Here is a 12,880-nt window from a genome sequence, read left to right on the forward strand (position 1 = left end):
AGTTGCCCTGCAGCATGGGGGATCTTAGTTCCCCGACCAGGGATCGAACCCACATCCCCTGCATTGGAAGGCAGATTCTTAACCACTGGACCACCAAGGAAGTCCCTTGTATACAGTTTTAATTTCTAACAACCTCTTAAATCTTTTCCAGTGTTATGGTTCTCATTTTAAGAATATTTGCCCTTTTAATATAAGTGTGAAATATGTTATCATTATATATCTTTCATTTATTTAGAGATAGGCTTTTAGGTAACCACCTTGAATTTGCGATCACTTAATAATTTTTAAAGTGTCTTTCATGTACCTTTCTATTTGTTCTTCATGCCAGTACTTTGAGGCAGATAGGGAAGGTACATCCTCTTTTCAGATGAGAAAATGGAGATTCAGCCAGAATGAGGCGGCATGTTAAAAATCCCATGACTATATCATGAGAAATCTGAGACTGAAACCCAAGACTGTTAACTTCCTATTATATTTTCTTCATGTTAATTAATATTGCTTCAGAATTTAGCTTAGATTATTAATATATAACCACTGTCTGAAATAGATAATAAAGAACAAGAAAATATTGTTTGTAGTTTAACTCGTTTATGATTATTTGATAGGTAAAATGTCTAGAAGATGAACGATTGAGAACAGAAGATGAATTATCAAAATATAAGGAAATTATTAATCGCCAAAAAGCTGAAATTCAGAATTTATTGGACAAAGTGAAAATTGCAGGTCACATACAGGAGCAGCATCAAAGGTATAAAATGAGCAATTTCTGTTTATGCTAATCAACAGGCTTTTTGTTTCTATCTTGTTTCTGTTTTTAAATGCAATTGTTGCACTAAATAAGAGTAATTTTATATTTTACTAGATTAAAAAAACTTTAATTCCTGTCTTCATTTGAACTTATTTTGGGTTATCTTTGTAGTTCCCATCACGGCTTCTAAAAATCAAAGTTTATCTTCCCTAAATATTGGCAGTAGTGTTTTGTTTTTTTTTTTGGCAGTAGTTATTTATAAGACAGAATGGATTGTAGTTTTTTATCCGTTCCTTAGCTTTCAAATTCTATTACTTATACACAGTAGTTTTTCTTCTAAAAGATAGATATGTATCTATGTCTATATCTTTGCATGTATGTAGCTCAAGGTCAGGAGGTAACATTATTCCTTGGCTTCTTTTCTTTTTTTTTTAAATAAAGTTATTTTATTTATTTTTGGGGGCTGCTTTGGGTCTTTGTTGCTACGCATGGGCTTTCTCTAGTTGCGGTGAGTGGGAGCTACTCTTTGTTGTGGTGCGCATGCTTCTCATTGTGGTGGCTTCTCGTTGCAGAGCATGGGCTCTAAGCATGTGGACTTCAGTAGTTGTGGTGCGTGGACTCAGTGGTTGTGGCTCATGGGCTCTAGAGTGCAGGCTCAGGAGTTGTGGCGCACGGGCTTAGTTGCTCCGCGGCATGTGGGATCTTCCCAGAGCAGGGCTCGAACCTGTGTCCCCTGCATTGGCAGGCGGATTCTTAACCACTGCGCCACCAGGGAAGTCCTATTCCTTGGCTTCTTATAAAGCCATTTAGCTAAATTCTACTTATGACATTACCTCAGAGAGCCTGGATTCAGGCTGGATCCAGATACATTCTTTTTCATACCCTACCAACACCCAGGCTGCGATTCTTAACACCAGGGAAGTCCTATTCCTTGGCTTCTTATAAAGCCATTTAGCTAAATTCTACTTATGACATTACCTCAGAGAGCCTGGATTCAGGCTGGATCCAGATACATTCTTTTTCATACCCTACCAACACCCAGGCTGCTGAGTGTTGCTGAAGAAATCCTCAAGATCATCCAGATTGATGCTGCTATAAATTCATGGTTAGCAGCCAACCTCAACTGGGAATACTAATTCACCTCCAGTCCTACCATATGTCCTTAGTCAGAGCCTTCTCCCCATCTTCTTAGCATTATTCCAAACCTTACTGCTTTCTTCACACTTCTGATCTTCCCTCTCACCTTGCTCTTTACTCTTGTCAGGCGATTACCTCTTACTTCACAGAAAAAGAGGGAGCTGTCAGGTGACAGTTCTCTCAACCTCTTGCTATCAGTCCTATGAACTTGCCTGCATCTGCAGTCATTTTTCTTTTTCTTCTGTTATTATGGAAGAAATGTTCCTATTCTTTCTGAATCAAATTGTCCCTACTCCTACTGTGGATCCCATGCTCTTCTGCCTTCTCAGGGTCTTTCTTGATTATTCCTTCTTTATCCTTTATCTCTTACCTCCCTCTTTTTACTGACTTTTCTTCTTTCTACATTTAAATATTATATCTTAAAAACATCAAAACTCCTATGATCTCCTTTCTCCCTTTCTTTACAACCAAAAATGTCTTTATAGAATCATCTGTGCTTGTTCTCCATTTCTTCACATGCTTTGTTCTTCTGTTCCTCTCCATTTATTCTAATTCCCCAGCATTCCAGTACAAACTGCTAATGCATCCTTAAATATAGTAGATACTTCCCAGATTAAGCCTTGCTTGAATTTTCAGTATGGACACACTAAGCCCATTACCTTTCTTGACATGCTCTGTTCTTTTGGCTTCATTTCCTGTACTTTCCTGGTGTTCCTCCCCACTTTCTGGCCAATCTTTTCTGTCTTCTTGGCAGCCTTCTCTTTATGTTATAAAGCTGTTTTTTTGTTCTTATTTTATTATAACCCTGGGTGATCCTAACTCTTCCAGTAGTGTGCTGCAGGACCTTCAAGTTAATTATCATCAACCCTTTTTGCTGAGCTCCAGATACACAAGTATCAAAGACACCTCAAACTTATAATATGTCCAATACTGATTCATGTATCTTGTCCACAAATATGCTTCTCTGATGTTCCTGAGATGAATGATGAGTGTGACATCCACATGATTTTCCAACCCAGGAACCTGGGAGTTACCCTTGGCTCTTCTTTCCTTTCCCTCACACATGTAACTAGTCACAAAATATTTTTGATGCTAACTCTTTAATATCTTTCAAGTCCATTTACTGTTTACATCCCCACTGCTGCTACCATTGTCCAAACCATTATCAGCTCTCCTGGCAAACTGCCACGGCTTCTAAACTGTTTTGTTTTGTTTTTTTCCTTCCCTTTTAGTCTGTTTCCTACACTGTGGTTAGCATAATCTTTTTTACAAAGGAAATCTCAAACCTCTCAATGATTTCCCGTTACCTCAAGGATTGCCTAGTGAGTTCAGATGGCTTAACATGGCTTGGAAGATCATTAGTAACCTTGCTTCTCCCTCTGTGCCTTCTCCTTCTTTATTCTGTATTTCAGCAATAGTTGGTTAACAAATGTTAATTAATTGTCTCCTAGGTGCCGAGCCCTGTGTTAAGTGCTAGGATATAGTACTGTCCTTATCCTCATCAGTATTGAACATCTGTTCGTTAGTACCAACAAGAAGTCATTCTCTTGTTCCCTTCCCAGCTTTGCACATACTGTTTCCTCTACCTGGAACATATTTTGTTTTCCCACTCACTGTTACTTTACCTTTAGCTCAGGAATTAGCAAACTATGGCCCAGAAGCCAAATCCAGCTCACCGCCTCTTTTTGTCAATAAACTTTTTTGGGGGAACACAGCCACTGTCATTCCTTTATGTATTATGTGTGGCTGCTTTCACACTACAGTGGCAGAGTTAAACAGTTGTAACAAAGGCCATATGCTCCAGAAGCCTACATTGTTTACTGTGTGGGCCTTTTATAGGAAAAGTTTGCTAACCCTTTAATTATTAGTTTACTCATCACTTACACTAGCTTAGGTGACCCACTCTGTGCTTTCATCATCAAAAATGTTTTTTCACACTGCTTGACTAAAAGCTCTTTGAAAGCAGGGGCCATGTCAGTCTTGCTTATGTATATTCCCAGCTCTCAGTTCCTAGCATATATTAGGCATTCATAGTAATCCAAATAAATATTTGGATGAATGAATAAGAGTACCTTCATAAAGAATTTCATTTGATGAAAATTCTCAAACCATTAATGTCTTTTAATAGTTTAATTTTTTTCTTAAATGTAAACTTTGTTTTCTAGAGGTAAACAAGAAATTGAAAATTTGAAGGAAGAAGTGGAAAGTCTTAATTCTTTGATTAATGACCTACAAAAAGACATCGAAGGCAGTAGGAAAAGAGAATCTGAGCTACTACTGTTTACAGAAAAGCTCACTAGTAAGAATGCACAACTTCAATCTGAATCCAATTCTTTGCAGTCACAGTTTGATAAACTTTCCTGTAGTGAAAGTCAGTTACAAAGCCAATGTGAACACGTGAAACAGACAAATATTAATTTGGTAAGTATAAGTGTACATTTAACTTTTAAAGCAACATAGCAAGTAGCACAAATTAAATTTCCCTAAAAGCATAAACTTAATGGTAGTTGATTAAACTCTTTTTTTTTGGCACTGACTTTCTGATAATTTCAAATGCTATGAGAAATGTCAGTTTTTTCTTTCAACTTATGTAGTTTATAATAAAAATTTTTCCCTAACATCGTTAGGAAGAAATATTTCACTTTTGAAAGCAAGAAAACCAAGGTTTTTGTTATTCCTAACTGGATTTATTATATATTTCTTAAAAGAACTTTAAATTTCTATATTTTTATAGCTTAAAAATGGTTTAATATTTCCAAGTAGTGAGAGTATCTTCAGGTTACTCATAAAAATAATTTGAGACTTTAAACCAGAAATAGAGACCTGAAAAAAAAAAATACAGAGACCTGTATCACATGTTGTTTTACATGTATGGAATGGCAGATGCATTAATATATCCCCCTGCGTTACTGTATAAAGAATTTGAGGAGCTCAGTAAACAAAACCTGATAATGAGTGATGACAGAAGAATTTACTATGAAAGACCTTGTATTTTTAAGATTTTAAACTGTGAACAGTAATTGAAACAGATATTAAAGTTGGTATTTTTTATCTTATTTAATATTTAGGAAAGTAGATTGTTAAAAGAAGAAGAACTGCGAAAAGAGGAAGTCCAGACTCTGCAAGCTGAACTCACTTGTAGACAAACCGAAGTTAAAGCATTGAGTACCCAGGTCGAAGAATTAAAAGATGAATTAGTAACTCAAAGACGTAAGCATGCCTCTAGTGTCAAGGATCTTACCAAACAACTTCAGCAAGGTATAAAATTTTTCTACACTTAGACCTTGAATGTTTTTGTTTCTTTTCATTGTTAAGGATTTATAGAAAAAGTATATTTTACATCAGTTTCTCCCACATTGATTAGAGCTGTATCTTCTTTTTAATGTATTAATGTGAATAAACCACATGGCTGACCTTCTTGTAGTTCCATGAATAGTTTATAGAATGTTCTATGTTAAAAGACATTCACAGAACCACAAAATGTAAGAATTGAGAAAGTACCTTACCAAGGCAGTAGTGTCTAGACTTTGTTGATCACATACTGCTGTCAATAAAAAAGTATTTAAGTATTTGTTCTCCAGTTTGTATCTAGTTATTTGTAAATTTTAAACATGTAATACTCTAGTTTATGCACGTTAGAAAAACATGAAAAATACAAATTTAAAAAGATTAGATTAAATATAAGTATAAATAGAGTTCTGATATTTTCTCCCAACCCTTGTCTGTGAGTTGGTTTGTGCAGCATCTAGGGTACCTGCCCCCACCTTGTAGACCTCTCACTTAGAGATCATTGAACCCTAACCCTTAATCTTAGGGGAAACTGAGACCCAGAAAGGTTATAAATTACCTGGACGCAACAATTAACATCTAGAACTGGAACCCAGATTTCTTATATTTAAAAATTCATACAAATTGGGAGTCTGTGTTATGTGATTGGATACAAAGATGAATAAGAGATGTATTCTGACCTCCTATTCTCTGCTATTCCCCACTGCTTTATTTGTATTAAAATAGGGTGAAATATAGTAATATGGTAAAAGAGACTTAGCATTTACTTAATATAAATATATTCAGATATTTGCCATAAGAATTTAGTTTGTTTTCATAGATGTGATTGAAGGGAAATTTGGGGAAAATTTGTGGTACTGTAGAGCTCTTCGAAATCTTTCAGGACTCCAAAAGTTAGGTTCTGTGTACCTAAGTGATTCCAATATCAGTTGTTATCATAATGTTGTTTCCATATATTTGTATATGACCTGTACATTTCTAGATGTCATTTTATATGAATGACTCTACAGACCTCCTTTCGAAAGTACATGTTCAAGAAATTTCTCTTGTTGTTTATGCCATTTTGGCCTAAGTGATTTTAGCAATTAAAATCAGAGATAGTGGGGGCCAATGGTCATGACAGTTGTTATAAGTAATCCATTTCTTTTTCCTGCAGCACGAAGAAAGTTAGATCAGGTTGAGAATGGAAGCTATGATAAAGAAGTCAGCAGCATGGGAAGTCGTTCTAGTTCATCAGGTGAAAAACTAATGGTTTTACAGTTGTTTTTTAGTGATTGATTATAAAAAGAAATAGCATTTTTCGGGAATTCCCTGGTGGTCCAGTGGTTAGGGCTCTGTGCTTTCACTACTGAGGGTGTGGGTTCAATCCCTGGTCAGGGAACTAAGATCCCATGAGCTATGGCACGGCCAAAAAAAAGGGAAAAGAAATAGGATTTTTTGTTTAAAAAGTATCAATATGCTTTTCTTTAATTTTGAATTATAAAAAGCAGTAGTTGTACATAATTATGTTGTAAAAAATATTTCCAGTTAAATGTTTAATCATTGGACAGGGTTTCAAGTTTGTCATGGGTTTCTATAACATCTGTCTCCCTACCTCCTTTTACTTACCTGCTTCTTTATTCTGTGCAACAGTTTACTCTTCCATTTTTAAATTCAGATTTGTATCCATCTATAGAGAGATTTGGTGTAGTATGGTCTTTCTTTTTCTTTTAATTTTATATTACTTTTAACACCTGAGAGCTAATGAAATGGTCATCATTATATATCAGATTTTATATATGTGTGTGTGTGTGTGTGTGTGTGTGTGTGTGTGTGTGTGTGTGTGTGTGTGTATGCTTTTCTCATGGTAAATATACCTATAGTCTAAAGCAAAAATTAAATCTATAAAATTATGATCAGTAGCACTGTGAAAATGATAATTGGCAAATATCAGCATATTTACCATTTTTGGAATGCCAGGAACCGTGCTAAATGTTTTAAACATACCATTTACAGCCATGTGAAATAACTGTTGTATTCCCATTTTACAGATGGGGAAACTTAAGATTCACAGTGGTTGCATGACTTTCCCAAAATCCACAGTAACAGAACTCGCAGGCTCTGGAGTCTGCACGCCACTACATACACTGCCTCCCAGGAGTTGCACATTAGGGGAAAAAACATCATCAACTGTTACAATAGTGGGAAAATTGTGTAGTAGAAAGAACATGGGTTTGAGATTACACATTGGGTATTTAGATCCCGGCTCTATCATTTATTTGTGCATGACCTTGGATAAGATATATTACTTGTCTTAAATCTACATAATAGGGTTAGGAAAAAAATGTGTCTTTGTAGGATAAAAAGGATTAGAAATTCTTCTCAAATGATATTGGTAAAAATAATAGCTTACATTTACTTAGTGCATACTATATATGCTGTTCATGCACTTCAGACATGTTAACTAATTTAAATGAGGATAACAGTCCTATGAGGCAAATCATATTATGATTCACATTTTGAAATGAAGTGACCTTGATACAGAGAGTTAACTTGTCCAAAGTCACACAGCTAGAAAGTGGGGAAGTAAGATTTGAACCTAGGAATACTGGCTCCAGAGCTTAACCCACTGGCTATATTCTGTCTTCTGTCTTTATCTGTGTCTGTCTCAGTTTAATTTTGGTGTCACTTCAGACTTGTTTTTCTGACTTTTCTTGAATTTCTCGTTTCTCTATTGCACTTACTCATTCTGTTCCTGAGAGACATACTAGACCCTTCTTCCTCCCTTCCTTCCTTCCTCCCTCCCTCCCTCCCTCCCTCCCTTCCTTATTTATGGCTGCGTTGGGTCTTCATTGTTGTGCACAGGCTTTCTCTAGTTGCCATGAGTAGGGGCTACTCATTGTTGCGGTGCTCGGGCTTCTCTTTGTGGTGGCTTCTCTTGTTGTGCACAACAAGAGAAGCACAGGCTCTAGGCACGTGGGCTTCAGTAGTTTTTTTTTTTTTACATCTTTACTGGAGTATAATTGCTTTACAATCGTGTGTTAGTTTCTGCTTTATAACAAAGTGAATCAGTTATACATATGTTCCCATATCTCTTCTCTCTTGCGTCTCCCTCCCTCCCACGCTCCCTATCCCACCCCTCTAGGTGGTCACAAACCACCGAGCTGATCTCCCTGTGCTATGCGGCTGCTTCCCACTAGCTATCTGTTTTACGTTTGATAGTGTATATATGTCCATGCCACTCTCTCACTTTGTCACAGCTTACCCTTCCCCCTCCCCATATCCTCAAGTCCATTCTCTAGTAGGTCTGTGTCTTTATTCCTGTCTTACGCCTAGGTTCTTCATGACATTTTTTTTTTCTTAAATTCCATATATATGTGTTAGCATACGGTGTTTGTCTTTCTCTTTCTGACTTACTTCAGTAGTTTTGACGTACGGGCTTAGTTCCTCTGCGGCATGTGGGATCTTCCCGGACCAGGGATTGAACCCGTGTCCCCTGCATTGGCAGGCAGATTCTTAACCACTGTGCCACCAGGGAAGCCCTAGACCCTTTTTTCTATCATCAGTGTATTCAGAAACAAGAACTCAGGTCAAGTATGACTTGTGTTCTGTACCCAACTCTGTTAAATTCAATATGTAAAAATGATGCTAGAAGAAATAATATATGAGATTAGAGTTGACTCCAGACTAAGTACAATAAGTGGATTTTTTTTGTCTTCAGGGTCCCTCAATGCTCGAAGCAGTGCAGAAGATCGATCTCCAGAAAATACTGGGTCGTCAGTAGCTGTGGATAACTTCCCAGAAGTAGACAAGGCCATGCTGATTGAGAGGATAGTAAGGCTGCAAAAGGCACATGCTCGGAAAAATGAAAAGATAGAATTTATGGAGGATCACATCAAACAATTGGTGGAAGAAATTAGGAAAAAAACAAAGTATGTATTATTATGGTACTGTAATCTGTGTTCAAAATACCATTATTCACATGGTAAAGTTATTGTGTTCAAAATTAGTCATATCAACAGCTTTTCTTTCAAAAAATAGTTCTTAAAACTATAGTCATTCAGTTCCCAATCTTTTACTGATAACTTATTTATGTTCTAGGTTTTGGGACTACAGACATGAAAGAAAACACAGGTCTTTCCTTTTAAGGTGATACAGAGTTCAGTAGACACTAATTTTTTAAGATACTAAAATACCTTTGGACTTAAAAACAGATAGTGCTCTACTTAGCTTTTTATTTTCAAGACGGTGGTTTTAAGAGATCCTGGGGTTGTGGATTATCATTCCTGTTGGGCAGGACATAGTGAGTTATTATTGGGCATCTACTAAATATAGTAGAGAAATATAAATAAAAGGCACTGTGCCTGTGACTTAACAGTATCTCATTGATTTCTTAAAACTACCCAGGGAGAGAATGAGTCCTTTAGTTCAGGGGTCCCCAGCTCCCGGCAGTGCAGGCTCCCCATCGCTCACATTACTGCCTGAAATAGCCCACCCCACGCCCCAGGCTGTGGAAGAATTGTCTTCCACGAAACTGGTCCCTGGTGCCAGAAAGGTTGGGGACCACTGTGTCTAATTTGATAGGTTAATTAACGGGGGCTCAGGTCAAATTACTAAATGTTCCAGAGTCACCACTAATCGTGTAAGTGACAGACTGAGAGTTGGAAATCCAAACCCAGCTCTGACTGGCTCCAGAGCCTGTGCTGGGCCAAATTCCTCTCACAGATACCATATTCATTTAAGTAATACTGTGGGTCTTTACCCATGACTTAAAAATTTTTATTTTGAAATAAGTTTAGACTTAGAGAAAAATTTGCCCATGACTTTTAAACGAAAAAGAGTAAAACAAGTTTTAAGTTTAATGACAGGAAAATAGAAAATATTAACTGAAACTGGAACAATAAATTGCTCACATATTTTGATTTAAAGTAATAAGGAAAAAAATAGAAAAGCAATGTTTATGTATCTTTAATCTAAATACCATTTTAGAACAAAAAAGGGATTGTTTAAGAAACCATCTGAATAAGGAAAACCCCTTTATTTTCTAATATAGTTCTGTTATTAACTAATAGATAATTACTTTATGCTAATCATCTTTAAGCTTATGATTAGTCGACTCTTGCAAATTACAGTGTTTGTAATTCTGCAAGGCCGTAACTGATAGTGTCGTTTTATTTTGCAGAATAATTCAGAGTTACGTTTTACGAGAAGAATCAGGCACACTTTCTTCAGAGGCATCTGATTTTAACAAAGTCCATTTAAGTAGACGGGGTGGCATCATGGCATCTTTATACACATCCCATCCAGCTGACAGTGGATTAACATTGGAACTCTCTTTGGAGATCAGCCGAAAACTACAGGCTGTTTTGGAGGATACGTTATTGAAAAATATTACTTTGAAGGTATTTGTATTTCTCATTCACTTACCAACCAATAAACACGACAAAAATGGTGCCTCTTTCATAGTTCGATCCAACACATGGATGGACTATTTCTGTAATGCAGGGTAGCCATTTTTTCCATAGATAAAATTTTGTGTTTTTTCTCTTTTTGAAAAGTACAATTTTTTAAATTAGCAGGAAAGAAAGAAATAGCAAAAAAATCAGTTTAGCTGTTGGATAGATGCTAAGATGAGTCATTTACCGAGTCACTTACTTTGCAATGGGTGGCCTTTGACATATATTACAATTAGTTATAATTGATTACTGAGACTTTAAGATTGAGGCATTTATTTTCTAATGTATTCCAGCTTTATTTTATTTTTTGCAGCTGTTATCTGACCCAGCTATTCTATCTGTGCTGTTTGGGCCTTGATGGTTAGTAATGGATTTAAAAAATAATTTTTTAAACCTGGTAATATTTTTAGGCACTAAAATTTGCTATAGCTTCAGTAAAAAGAGTGTCTGACTCTGAAGTGTACAGGATTACTTTACTGAAAACAGCCGTGTGCGTAGTTTATCTCGCATGGCATTTAAGACTGTCACTGTTTCAGTTCAGAATTTAGGCAAAAATAGTTCAAACTGAATCTTTTTACTTATTATACTTAGTAGTTCTGTTTTCTTTTCCCTCTTTTTCCAATTGTTAAAGGAAAATCTGCAAACACTTGGAACAGAAATAGAACGTCTTATTAAACACCAGCATGACCTAGAACAGAGGATGGAGAAAACCTAACACAAAGTTCTTCCTCAGTAAACAGACAAAAGCTACACAGGGAGCAGGTGCCATTGCCCAGTATTGTTGGAAACTTTTCCCTGCTTTGTGTGTCAGCCAGTAAAAAATTTGTTTTGCTTCATCTGTATGAAAAAGTACCTTTTTACAATACAAGTGCATTGCTGTGTATACTGTAAGAATGTAAGCTTTGATGAAACTTGTTTTTGTGTGGTGACAGCCTGTCATTGAATCAGAACAACTTATTTAATTTGCTGATAGTCATATGAAGTGCTGAACATTATGATAAGGGCTTTTGAAAACCCTTTCTCCATATTTCTTCCCTTTAAAATATATAATCTCAAAAATGATTTCACTTTTCAAAATTATGCATGAAAGGACAGGTGTTAATCATTCAGTAATATGTTATTTCTCCAACATGAAGAAAACTAAAGAAGTGATAAAAACTTGTTTTGACATTCTAATATAACATTTGCTTGTGTGTTAGGGATGCCAATGAGTTCTTAAACCATTTGATTTTAATGGAAGCTAATAGGAAAGCTAGCTTTTGGCAACTAGCAATGATCAGGCATTGTATGCCCCTGTCAGGTTTCCTTATTTGTGCTAGGTACATTTTTTTCAGATTCGAATTGAGTTAATAGTTGAGTTTTTTAAATCTCCAGTTATGTAAAATATGATTTTAAATAATCTGCTCATTTAGAGAATTCCTGTGGACTTCAGTTATATTTTAAAATGTGATTAGTCTCATTAGAACAGAGAGATGAATAATGAATTCTTTGAAACTGAAGTACTTTAGTTTTACTGACATCAAGTATAAAGATAAATTTAAGATATTTATAAAGAACCAGTTCCCAAGAAAATCCAGCATATGGCACTGTTAACCATTTTGTCTGTGCACCATTCTTTACTGTTGGTATAACTATATATTATAGTGGGGTGATCTTACAGTCCCCAGATATGATGTGTTTGGTATATTTATTTAAAATAGAAAACAATTACATCTCCATAACCAAAGGAATTTTAGAACCAAATTCATCCTGTTGGAGTTTTACCATATTTATGATGTACACTTAAATGTTGACAGTCATAGTATCAGTATTTCTGTCACTGAATTTTTTTCTCACCTCTTGTAATTTCTCACTTATTTTAATTTTTGTGTGTGGTTTTTCACATTTTATTATATTCAGATAATTTCTGTAGTAGATACCTTGGTACATACACAGATGTTGCAGCAAGCCTCATTTTCGTTTTGGATTTTCGCCAACTTCTTTCTCCCCTTAACAGAAGTAAGCTTTGCGGTGGATTAAAAGCCTTTAACGAATTGTGTGGCTGGGCTTCCCTGGTGGTGCAGTGGTTGAGAGTCCGCCTGCCGATGCAGGGGACACGGGTTCGTCCCCCGGTCCGGGAGGATCCCACGTGCCGCGGAGCGGCTGGGCCCATGAGCCATGGCCACTGGGCCTGCGCGTCTGGAGCCTGTGCTCCGCAATGGGAGAGGCCACAACAGTGAGAGGCCTGCGTAGCGCAAAAAGAAAACCCCCAAAAAACAAGAATTGTGTGGCT

The 12,880-nt window shown here is 36.4% G+C and overlaps 1 protein-coding gene across 1 annotated transcript in view; it reads left to right on the forward strand.

The window, feature by feature from the left end:
- CCDC186 (coiled-coil domain containing 186) overlaps positions 1 to 11,617 on the forward strand; it is a 35,858-nt gene extending 24,241 nt beyond the window's left edge. The window contains exons 9-15 of the mRNA XM_007469615.1: positions 606 to 748; positions 4,051 to 4,306; positions 4,954 to 5,143; positions 6,330 to 6,410; positions 8,874 to 9,084; positions 10,335 to 10,554; positions 11,240 to 11,617. Coding sequence (XP_007469677.1) covers positions 606 to 748; positions 4,051 to 4,306; positions 4,954 to 5,143; positions 6,330 to 6,410; positions 8,874 to 9,084; positions 10,335 to 10,554; positions 11,240 to 11,323 — 1,185 coding nt within the window. The 3' untranslated portion in view covers positions 11,324 to 11,617. The remainder of the gene's footprint in view (positions 1 to 605; positions 749 to 4,050; positions 4,307 to 4,953; positions 5,144 to 6,329; positions 6,411 to 8,873; positions 9,085 to 10,334; positions 10,555 to 11,239) is intronic.
- The last annotated feature ends 1,263 nt before the right edge of the window (positions 11,618 to 12,880 follow it).

Source organism: Lipotes vexillifer, unplaced genomic scaffold (genome assembly GCF_000442215.2).
Source record: "Lipotes vexillifer unplaced genomic scaffold, Lipotes_vexillifer_v1.1 scaffold240, whole genome shotgun sequence".
NCBI lineage: Eukaryota > Metazoa > Chordata > Mammalia > Artiodactyla > Lipotidae > Lipotes > Lipotes vexillifer.